This window comes from Macaca fascicularis, chromosome 20 (genome assembly GCF_037993035.2).
Source record: "Macaca fascicularis isolate 582-1 chromosome 20, T2T-MFA8v1.1".
NCBI classification, from domain to species: Eukaryota; Metazoa; Chordata; class Mammalia; order Primates; family Cercopithecidae; genus Macaca; species Macaca fascicularis.
This window is the reverse complement of record NC_088394.1, coordinates 26,772,347-26,784,438: the sequence shown is the minus strand read 5'-3', so window position 1 is coordinate 26,784,438 and position 12,092 is coordinate 26,772,347. Positions and strand designations below refer to the sequence as shown.

The window sequence follows — 12,092 nt, the reverse complement described above, 5'->3', positions numbered from 1 at the left end:
CCTACGGGTCAAATCCAGCCCACGGCCTGTTTTTGTACAGCCTGTGAGCTAAGAACGGTTTACATTTTTAAAAGGTTGTACAAAGAAACAACTATAACAACAACAAAACCAACTGCAAAGCATATTTACTATCTGGCCCTTTACAGCAACAATTTGCTGACTCCTGGGCTGGAGATCTGCTCTGCTCCTCTTGTTCCTGAGGACATGGCATTCTAAACCCAGCAGAGCATGCCTTCATCATTTGCAAACATGCCCACATGTGCAGTTTAAGGCTGGGTACCCCCAAGACCCTGAAGCACAAAGGATCTTGATGCCGAGGAAAGAAGCGTTTGGCGGAGTGCATGCTGCTTGTAATAAAACTGCATCAGATGTAAAATATCCTCATGGCCCAGCCTTTTCTTTCTTTCTTTCTTTTTTTTAATTTTTTTTTTGAGACGGAGTTTTACTCTTGTCGCCCAGGCTGGAGAGCAAAGGCACAGTCTCGGCTCACTACAACCTCCCCCTCCGGGGTTCAAGCAATTCTCCTTCCTCAGCTTCCTGAGTAGCTGGGATTACAGGCACGCGCCACCACACCCAGCTAATTTTTGTATTTTTAGTAGAGATGGGTTTTCGCCACGTTGGCCAGGCTGGTCTCGACCTCCTGACCTCAGGTGATTTGCCCTCCCCGGCCTCCCTAAATGCTCGGATTACAGGTGTGTGCACCGCGCCTGCCTGCAGCCTTTTCACGTGCAGGGGAAACTGCGAGTTCTTATTATGGCCACGATGGTACACAGCCCTGATTTCTATTTGGGGCCTGGAGAGTCTTAAAGGAATGGATGGCGGTGCCTTTAGCCTATTCAGTTTCCCTGTAAGTTATAACAAAGGGCTCCCTCTAGGTGGACGCGGACCTGGAGGGCACACAGCTTGGCTAGTGAATTCCTTCTTCATGCAGAAAAGCCACCACCCCCTTTCTGGGCTGATGCAGCCCCAGGCCAGGCCCTCAGCTTAGTAACCAGCACACAGGCTGGGTTTCAGCCCCTTCTTGCCCCTCAGCCAGGCACTTTGCACAGTGCCCAGCATGCACAGCTGCCTGTGCACAGCGGCCCTCGGAGTGTGCCTGTGTGCCATGGCATGCCAGAAACTACAGGCTCAGCCTGGCACATCTTTCTGAAGATCTATTTTGTCTGAAGACTAGAGGGAAGGCTTTATTTTGATAATAAAACCTGACAGTTCCAATAACTGCTGCTACACATTAATGGAACAGAATGCTGAGTTTGGACAAACTTTTAATAGAGAAAAGGAGCTTCGAAGGACGCTGCTGTGGGCCAGCCTCGCCCCCTAGACCGGCAGGGGAACAAGTTTAACGCCCTGTGCTGCATGGGGTATTCTACTGGAAACCTGGAGAAGGTTCAAGTTCTACACAGATTGGGGCCAAACTGACCAAGATAAGAGCTATATGCCTAAAAGAAATCAAGTCAATTTGAATGCTTTAGAGCTGGAGGGGGAGACAGAGTATAGTCTAAAGGAATCATTTAACAGATTTGGGGCCAGGCGTGGTGGCTCACGCCTGTTTGGGAGGCCGAGGTGGGTAGATTGCTTGAGCCCAGGAGTTGGAGACCAACCTGGGCAACATTGTGAGACCCTATCTCTACAAAAAAGTACACAAATTAGCTGGGTGCAGCGGCACATACCTGTGATCCCAGATACTCAGGAGGCTGAGGCTGGAGGATCACTTAAACCCAGGAGTTTGAGGCTGCAGTGAGCTGTTTGTGCCACTGCACTCCAGCCTGGGCAACAGAGCGAGACCCCATCTTAAAGAAAGAAATAGGGGGTTTGAAAAAACATAGGAAAAGCAAAGAACCCTCATGAAGAAGATCCCTATGGCTGCACTCCTAAGGAGTTTTGGGTTTGGCTTCACCCTTGGTAGTACCTGCTTCCCAGAAGTCCAATTCTGTCCATGGCCTGGTTGATGGCTCTGGCTCCCCCTGCTGCCCCAGCCGGCTCCTGAGTGGTGGTCGCCGTGGTGATGGGAAGCAGCTGAGGATGGGAAAGGTTTATTAAACAGATGTCTCAGGCAACACTCCTGGCCTAAGACACAGCAGGGTCATGGTCAAGGGCAGGCATGCTTAGGCTGACAGTCCCTTTGTATAAAACAGGAACAGGAATGTGAGGGTGACAGCAACTGCCTGAAGCTTCTATCTAGAACCCCTCACACCATCTCAGTTTCTGATGACCAGGGTGCTCCTAGGAAACAATCCACTTCGATGAGCTACTGGAAACCTTCTCTTATCAAAAAGCTTCACTGGCCGGATGCAATGGTGCATGCTTGTAACCGTAGCATTTTGGGAGGCTGCGGGAGGAGGATCACTTGAGCCCAGGAGTTTGAGGCTGCAGTAAGCTATGGTCATGCCACTGCACTCCAGCCGGGGTGACAGAGTGAGACACTGTCTCAAAAAATAAAAAAAAAATCCTCTCGCCATCTCAACTGAGCCCCTGTTCTGGTTGTACAAAGCAAGCAGACTCCATGAAGAATTCCAGTAACAGCATTAGGCCCTTTCATTTTTAATTCTCTGAGCCTTTTCCCCTTCTTTTTCATTTATCATTGACACTAGAAATGTGCCCTGCTGTCTATCTGCAGAAGATTTTAGTCCCCGGAATCTCTGTGGGTCAGGAATTAGGTCATCCAGAAATTCCGGACCTAGGCAGTTACTGCAGGCCTGTCAGAAACACAGGCTAGCGGCAGACGAGGATGATGAGAACTGGCAGGACGAGTGGCAGCAATGCAAACGACAAACAACTCTGGCGCTCTGGGGTGCGACATGCACACCCTGTGCCGCTTGGGCTCTGTCTCCCTCTGCTTCTCTCATCCCCTCTTCCCTGCCTCACAAAGGGCTTCTTCCCAATCCTTGATCAGGCTGGGCTCATTCTCACCTCAAAGCTTTTCCCCTGTTCCTTCCACCTGGAATGCCGTTCCCTGTTGTTGGTGCCTTCTGAACAGGCAGGGCTCAGCTCAGATGGGACATGCCTTCCAAGGGGCACCCATGACCACCCTGTCAGAGGCAGCCACTGCCCTATACCCTGTCATTCTCTCACATATTAGCAGCTGTGATTGTCATCGCTCTCTGATGTCACCCTGTTTATGAATGGTTTTATTTGCTGCTGCCTGTAAGCTGCATGGGGCCAGGGCTCATCTGTCTCAGCTGCCTCTGTATTCTAAGCACATGGCACAGACCTGTGTATGACCAAGCAAAGACAGTCCTGGGCATTTTATTAATTCACGTCCTTATTTGTTGGGACCAAATTTGCTGAGATATACTTAACTGACCTAGATAGATACAGATTAAAAAATGTATTTATTCAAGGTACTAAGATCTGTTTTTCATTGTCTTGTCAATAAATAGAAATATAGGCTGGGCGTGGTGGCTCACACCTGTAATCCTAGCAATTTGGGGGACTGAAGCGGGTGGATCACTTGAGGTCAGGAGTTCGAGACCAGTCTGATCAACATGGTGAAACCCCGTCTCTAGTAAAAATACAAAAAATTAGCTGGGCATGGTGGCAGGTGCCTGTAATCCCAGCTACTTGGGAGGCTGAGGTGGGAGAATCACTTGAACCCAGGAGGCAGAGGTTGTAGTGAGCCGAGATTGCACCACTGCACTCTTGCCTGGGCAACAGAGTAAGACTCTGTCTCAAAAAATAATAATAATAACATAAATAAATACATAGAAATATAACAACAGTTTGAGTCAGCAGGCCTGGGTGAGTTCTGGCTTCGACTCGTGACTTTGGGTAAGCCACGCCAGCCCTGGTCTCCCTATCTGTGAAATGGGCAGCATGACACCAGTGCTCAGGGCACACAGTGAGGACCTGGTGGGACAGCGTGAAGGAAAGCGCCCTGGAGGCCATCAGGTGCTATGCACATGCATGGGGCTTTGTCATTCATCTCTGCCTGGCACTGACCTCAGGGGTCTCTTCCTTCTCCTCCAGCAGACTGGTCCATGGTTTTGCTGGTGGTCCCTCTGCATCCTGTAAGGATGTGATCACACGATGTGACGTTGGAACAAAGCCTTCACTCCATGCTGTTCACAGAAAGATGAGGGCACAGAAAAGGGCAGGGACCTTCTCAAGCTACCATAGACGTAAAGTTCAGGGGCAAGGTCAGAGGTCTGGGAACACACACAATAGGTGCTGCTTGATGGATGCCCCAAAGAGCAGCCCCAAGATAGAGCCTGGGGAACAACTGGTGCTGGTGACAGGGCCCTGGGCTTGCAGGCGGGCAGACCTCGGCCACTTCCAAAGATGTGATCACCCTGTCCTTGAGAGAAGCAGGCCACCTTGCTTCTCTGTACCAGTGGCCACATCTGTGAAGTGAGGCAATGAAACCAGCCTGCCTATTTCAGGGCTACAGAGAGCATCGAGGGGGACAAACTACAAAAAAGGGTTTCAACAGGCGAGTCACACACCAAGCTTCTGGGAAAGAATGTGTACCCCAAGCTATACCCAACGCCTCCAGCTCCCCAAGGTCCCTGCTCCACCCACCATTTATCCTCCTATTGGCTGCTCAAAGCTGAAGGCAGCAGCTGGAAACTCAAATCCCTGTAGGTCCAGAGAGGCTCTGTGAACAAATGAAGTGGGCCAGGGGCAGGACAATAGGAAGCAGTGAGGACTATGGATGCCTGAAGGGTCCATGCTTGGGAATGAGACCTTTCCTGGGAAGCCAGAGCTTGTCGTTGACTCCATTCTTCACTGACCCACCTGTTTGCAACCCTGCTCTAAGGTATCCAGGGTTTGCAGGGAAATCAGTGAGGATTGGAGGCTGATTAGCACCCAGTTTAGGCTTTGTGAAATAGAGTCAAAAGAAGGCGGAAGTAATGGGAGCCATAGCAGGTCAGTGGGTGACTGTCTGTGAACAGTGGAAACACGGATGAATCTGGGGTCAGCGATACCCACTACACCTCTCTCTTCTGCCCACCTGCTCTTCTTAACTGCAGCTCAGACACTGCCTAGTCCAGGGAGCATCCCCTGGTTCCTCGCCCCGCCCGGAGCGCACCTGCAGTGGGCTGGCCGGCTGCTCAGCCTTTCTGCTGAGGGGCGCCCTCTGCAGGGCCGCGTTCTCCACCTGGATGGCTCGGAGCACAGCAGAGGCTTCTTCCTCTGGGTCCTCAGCCTCGCAAAGAGTTTTGCGGGTTGCAGACAGGGGTCTCTCTCGCCGGCTTCCAGGTCCTGAGGGCAGAAGACAGGGGGACGTTCCTTTAGATTATATTCTCGGAGTGCAGCTCAAAATCTATTAGACCCCAATTGAGGAACATTCTATAAAACAACTGGCCTGTAATCTCCAAAAATGTCAAGGTCATAAAAGACAAAGAAAATGGTCCCAGATTACAGGAGACTAGGCAGACACGGCTGAATGCAGTGGTGGCCCTGGGGGCACTTGGTCCTGGGGAGGGAGCAGCGCTGTAAAGAACACTATTGTGGCAACTGGGAAAATTCAAATACAGTCTGTGGCTTAGACAGTGGTATTCTATTAATACTAAATATCCTGAATTTCATTAGTGTAATGTGCTTATGTAAAATGCCCTTGTTTTTAGGAGATACATACCACAGTGTTGAGGGGTAAAGGGGAATGATGTCTGCCACTTAATTCCAAATAGCTTACACACACACACATACACACACACACACACATGCGCACATACGCATGCACAGGAGTGAAGGGGAATGGTGTCTGCAACTTCATCTCAAATGGTTTACACACATACATGCACACACACACATGTGCATGCACACACACAGTTCGGGGTAAAGGGAAATGATGTCTGCAACTTCATCTCAAATATTTACACACATACGCGCCCTCTATCGATCGATCTAGCTATCGTTATGTAATTTAATTTACAGATCAATACATGATAGCGGGCATACACATAAGTGTGTGCATAATATTTCTGTATATATAAATATATAATTTTTGTATAATTATATATGTTTGTATAATTATATATAATTTTTATATAATTATATATATATAGAGAGAGAGAGAATAAAAAGCAAAAGCAATTGGAGTAAAATGTTAACTGGTGAATCTGGGTGTGTGGGTGAAGGGTGGAAGTGTCAGTGTACTATCCTTACAATGTTTCTTTAAGTTTAAAATTGTATCAAGACATGCAGCCAACAATCACATGAAAAAATACTTGACATCACTAATCATTAGAGAAAAGCAAATCAAAAATCACAAGGAGATACCATCTCACACCAATCAGAATGGCTATTGAAAAGTAAAAAACTAACAGATGCTGGCGAGGTTGAGGATTAAAGGGAACGCTTACACACTGCTGGTGGGAGTGTAAATTAGTTCGGCCATTGTGGAAAGCAGCATGGCGATTCCTCAAGGAACTAAAAACAGAATTACCATTTGACCCAGCAATCTCATTACTGGGTATATACCCAAAGGAATATAAATCATCCTACCATAAAGACACATGCACATGTATGTTCATCTAGCACTATTCACAACTGCAAAGACATGGAATCAACCTAAATGCCCATCAACAGTAGACTGGATAAAGAAAATGTGGAGGACAGGTATGGTGGCTCATGCCTGTAATCTCAGCACTTTTGGAGGTCGAGGTGGGTGGATCACCTGAAGTCAGGAGTTCGAGATCAGCCTGGTCAACATGGTGAAACCCTGTCTCTAATAAAAATACAAAAATTAGCTGGGTGTAGTGGCAGGCACCCGTAATTCCAGCTACTTGGGAGGCTGAGGCAGGAGAATCGCTTGAACTCAGGAGGCAGAGGTTGTAGTGAGCCGAGATCACACCATTGCACTCCAGCCTGGGCAACAGGAGTGAAACTCTGTCTCGAAAAAAAAAAAAAAAATAGAGAGAGAAGAAGAAGAAAATGTGGAATACTATGGAATACACCATGGAATACTATACAGCCATAAAAAAGAATGAGATCATGTCCTTTGCAGCAACATGGATGAAACTGGAGGCCATTATCCTGAACAAACTAACATGGGAACAGAAAACCAAATATCGCGTGTTCTCACTTATAAGCTAAACAATGAGAACACATGGATACTAGCACGGGAACAACAGACACTGGGTCTATTGAGGGTAGAGGGTGGGAGGAGGGAGAGGACCAGAAAAATTACCTATCCGGTACTATGCTTATTAGCTGGGTGATGAAATTATCCGTATGCCAAATCCCTGTGAAATGCAGTTGACCTACAGAACAAACTGCACACCTATTCCTGAAACTCAAAGTTAAAAAAATTGCATCAAAACAAAAAGTTATTTAAAAAATTAACTTTCTTACAGAATACCTGTAAAGAATAATATATAATGTTAGGAAGAGGGATGGGTATTTTGCAATATCATTGCTCTTTTCTGTTTTGCTTTTGCGCAGGTAACAAGAATTACAAAGTAATAACACCTCAATTTAAGAAAACAAGTATTGCAAAGTTGCAGTTGATTCTGGAAGTTCCCATGAATGGAAAATTGGTTTTATAAAATACACAGTGATATAAAAGAAGCACCTAATAAGACTAGGCATCTAATAAAATAAATTATGGTACACCCACCCAACAGAGTACAATGAAGCTCTAAAAAGAAAAGAATACTAAAATATCTGCAGATAAAATTATATGAAGGCTTTGATTTGCTTCCTAAAAATCTGGGGAATGGGTAGGGGTGATGATGAAATGAACTTGGCTGTAAATTGATTATTGCCAAGGGTGGGTAATGGATGGATACATTGGGGCGGGGAGGGGAGGTCACTGTAACATCCTCTCAATTATTTATGTTTGGATTTTTTTCATACTAAAACATACTCCATTAAAATATAGAACTGCTCCAAATATTTCTTTGGGGTGCTTAAAGAGAGTTTACCTACTGAATCTCAACCCTTGGGGAAATATTTATCTGTGCCAGGCTCTGTTCTTGGCACTGGTGACACAGTAGTGACCAGAGAAACCAAGTCCCTCACTCACACAGTGAGAGACCATAAGCTGGAGAAATAATAAATTTAAAACACAGTGTTTGACGTGGAAACTGACATGAAAAACCACGCAAAGCAGATCGGGGTCAGGGAGATCTGGAGTGCGGGTATCAGGCGCAGAGAGAGCCTCGCAGATGACCAGGGAAGTGTGCTCCAGGCACCAGCGCAAAGATGGGAGGCGTGTGATGTGTTCTCGGAGCAGCCAGGTACCCACGGGGCTGGAGCGGAGCCAGCAGGGGTATAGGCTGACAGAAGGACTGAGAGGGGTTGGCGGAGGGCAGGTCATGCAGGGCCTTGGAGGGCACTGGAAGGCCCATGCTCTGAGGGAAATGGGGAGCCACTGAGGAATTCAGAGCAGAGGAAGACCACATCTGATGTAGGTACAGAGTGGAGAAAAGACTGAAAGGAGGTAGGGGCGAAAGCAGGGAGATGGTCAGGGGCTACTGCAGTTGTCCAGGCGACAGGAGGCAACAGTGGTGGACAGGACACAGAATGTGGTCAGATTACGGGCATCTGCCAGAGACAGACCAACAGGACTCCAGCTGTGGATGGGACAGGAAGAGAGGAGTTATGGGTGACTCCATGGGTGACGGCTTGAAGTGGAAGACTGCTTTCTGCTGAGCTGTGGAAGGCTGTGGGTGGAGGAAGTCTGGGAGGAGCAGAGGGCTCAGTTTGGGACAAACTGGGTTCAGGATGTGAGTGTGGCACCAGAACAGAGCTGTTGAATTGACCTGTGCACACAGGAATCCAGAGTTTGAGAGAGGGCCTAGGCTAGAGATGTAAATTAATTAATTAGTTAATTAATTTATTTACTGTGGCAGGGTCTCCCTTATTGCCCAGGCTGGAGTGCAATGGCACAATCTCGGCTCACTGCATCCTCCACCTCCCAGGTTCAAGCAATTCTTGAGCCTCAGCCTCCCAAGTAGCTGGGACTACAAGAACATGTCACCACGCCCGGCTAATTTTTGCATTTTTTGTAGAGATGGGGTTTCACCATGTTACCTAGGCGGGTCTCAAACTGCTGGACTCAAGTGATCCACCTGCCTCAGCCTCCCAAAGTGCTGGGATTACAGGCATGAGCTATCATGCCTGGCCTGGAGATGTAAATTTAACATAGGCAACTGGATTGGATCATTTAAGGGTACCAAAGATTGGTATTCATGCTGGCCTATAACAAACTAATGAAATTTACAGGTATGACGTCTTGGGGGATCTGTGTATACTTGTGACCTGGTGCAAGGCTGGCTGAAAAACAGCATGCTTCCCTTCTCAGGACCTTAGCAAACCATCGGCTGTTGATTATTAAGGGTTCCTGTTGAAGCACTTGACTTTCTTGCTACGCCCCATTAGAATGCTGTGTCTGAATGTTCGGGTAGCAACATCAAGAATGTCACTGGCAGGAGAGGGCAGGAGACACCCGGAGGCTCTACTGGGCTGCTTTCTAGTACAGCCAGGCACTGGGCTGATGGGGATGGCAGGTTTTTATGGGAATGCTAACCTAAAACGAAGGAATAGCAAGTTCTGCCAGGCACCCAAGAAAGGGGCTGTGAGTGCAAATGCCCCAGGGACCATCTTAGTGTCACTGAATGCCAGGGGCCGAGTGCCACTGAATAGAAGCCACCTCCCAGCTCCAGCCAATGTTTGCCTTGTAGGACTGCACTCCTAGTGTTACCAAATGCTTTTTTTTCCCCCTAAGAAAAGCTAGCATCTGAAATTTATGTGAAATCCCCTGAATTTTATTTGTTCATAACGTCTTCCAGTTTTTAAGAAATGTCGTGAGGGCCAACAGAACCCACCGGCTGTTCTAGTACAGGCCAGGGCACGTCCCAGCTGCTCCCTGAGAAGGGTCAAGGCACCTGGAGGAACCTCCACAGCACCTGTGGATGGCTGCTCTGTGCAATAAATATCAAATGGGGCAGGGCGCAGTGGCTCACGTCTGTAGTCCCAGCACTTTGGGAGGCTGAGGCTGGTGGATCACCTGAGGTCAGGAGTTCAAGACCAGCCTGGTCAACATGGTAAAACCCCATCTCTACTAAAAATACAAAAATTAGCCAGGCATGGTGGCGGGTGCCTGTAATCCCAGCTACTCGGGAGGCTAAGGCAGGAGAATTGCTTGAACCCGGGAGGCAGAGGTTGCAGTGAGCCGAGATCATGCCACTGCACTCCAGCCTGGGCCACAGAGCAAGACTCCATCTCAAAAAAAAAAAAAAAAAAAAAAAAAAAAATCAAGTGGGCCATTTTCAGACTTTGATGTACAGTCTCTTGTCATCATCCCTGATGCTGCTCCTGAGGACAGAGAGGTAAGGAGCTGCCAGACGCGTGAGCCAGGGATTCTGCTCGCCCACTGGAGGCTGCTTTGCCCTTCTCATCTATCACTTGGCCTGCTGGGCAACAGGAGAGATGAGAAAGTAAAACAAACATGGGCTGAGAATGAGGTTTGGAAGAAGCTCTGTTTAGCAAGCTGTGTTGCACGTTCTTATTGTTATGGAAACGAGCAACAGGTAAAAGGATGGGGAAGACCTCACCAGTATCTTCCTCAGTGCAAAAAGGATCAGGTCCCTGAAATAGCTAGAAGGACCAGAAAAAGGAGTGAAGGAAGCTGAAGGATGTGGTTTTGAGCTATACTGGAGCTGAAGCCAAAACACCCCAAGGTATAGACGCACCCTCGCCCCTACTGCGGAAATGGGTTATCCACAAAGTCAAAGGTACTTTGTTACCAGGCTTGCGACCTGCACTATGCAGTGAGCTTCTTTGGTTGAGTGAGATGCTGCTCTTGGTGTGGGGGTACAGGGGTTGGAGGAACAGGCACACTTCTGCCCTCATTGACTTCGTAGTCACAAAGCAGAGACAGACACGGGTCAGGAATATGCAGAGGGTAAGGGGCTGCTCGTGACGGGAGGGGACACACAGGGGTTATTTGAGATGTACCATTTGGGAAGAGGATATCTGAGTAGGGACATGAAGGCAGTGAGCCCTGGGAATACCCTGCTGTTCCCTCCGCCTGGAACAGCAGGTGCCAAGGCCCTGGTGGGCCAAGCTCAGCACACTGAGGAGTGGCAAGGAGGCTGGAATGGGGGGCAAGGGGAAGGATGGTTAGCAATGAGGGTGGAGAGGTTGTGGGCTCAGTTCTTGTAGAGCCTCACCTACTTCATGAGATCATACCCATCTTGTTTACTGTTATATCCCTGATGCCTGGCATTATAATTTTTGCTGAATGGATGGATGAAAAATGACTTCAACCCCAAACCTTGTAAATCTAAGTATTTGTGAATATCACCAAACCACATGGTTCTCTCCATCATCTGCAGTAAAGCACAGTTGAAAAACTCAAGCTCCCTTTAGACCCTATAGACAATTCCATAAATAAGGGACCAAGATTGTGTGCAAAGCTAAACAAATAAGCCAGCACCTGACACGTGGGGTGTAAACACCAGCATTGGTAGAAGGCTTGGGCAGCACCAGGACAAGCAGAACCTGAAATTCACAAGCTCCTTCGCCATTTCTCGCATAGAGCACTTATAAAATTTGTCTAAAAAGAACCATGTGATGACCCTTATCTTTTTATTGCCAATCTTTGGGCAAGAGCCTGTTCCTCTTGTGCCTCATCAGTCTGGGGCTGGGATGGAACAATGGGCCTCTGAGGTAGCCTGGAAGCTCGTCTCATGACCTGTGAGCAGGTGGGACGATCTGTCCTTGGCCGCTGCAGCCCTATGCTTACTTCCTCTTAGACAAGGAGATTCACAAAGGCATCTTTCTTCAGTAGAGACCAGTTTTATCTGCACAGACCCTGTTGCCCCTGAGCAAATCTTTCATTCGGGAGGAAATGCTCCTCCAGCAGCAGCATGATCACCAGGAGCTGCCTGTGCCCTTTGAGTCATATTATGCTAAGAAGGTGCCTTTTAAAATTACATCACCCTGTCTCCAAGTGAAAGTCAACGCTGCCGCTCCACTACCAGAGCTTTTCCCATCCTGGCTTTCCAGAACCGTCCTACACGGTGCCCGCGTTCTCCAAAATCACATTCCCTCTGGACACTCCCTCACACTGCATGCATGCACACACGAGGTAACCACCTTTTAATTCTTTTTGATGCTCTCATCGCTCACTTGGGTGAATG

At 48.0% G+C, this 12,092-nt stretch overlaps 1 protein-coding gene and 1 long non-coding RNA gene across 8 annotated transcripts in view; one reads left to right on the top strand and one right to left on the bottom strand.

Annotated features, from left to right (window-relative positions):
- Nucleotides 1-12,092, bottom strand: part of KATNIP (katanin interacting protein) — a 233,211-nt gene that overhangs the window by 77,464 nt on the left and 143,655 nt on the right. For all 5 annotated transcript variants that reach the window (XR_012428739.1, XM_045381681.3, XM_005591524.5 and 2 more), the window contains 3 exons: nt 5,030-5,202; nt 3,940-4,005; nt 1,910-2,016 (listed from right to left, as the gene is read on the bottom strand). Coding sequence is in view for 4 of the 5 variants with exons in the window: in XM_045381681.3 (XP_045237616.2) it covers nt 1,910-2,016; nt 3,940-4,005; nt 5,030-5,202 (346 nt within the window). In the remaining variant the exon portion in view is untranslated. The remainder of the gene's footprint in view (nt 1-1,909; nt 2,017-3,939; nt 4,006-5,029; nt 5,203-12,092) is intronic.
- The window catches only part of LOC101866346 (uncharacterized), a 69,818-nt gene that overhangs the window by 15,091 nt on the left and 42,635 nt on the right, over nt 1-12,092 (top strand). The window lies entirely within an intron of this gene.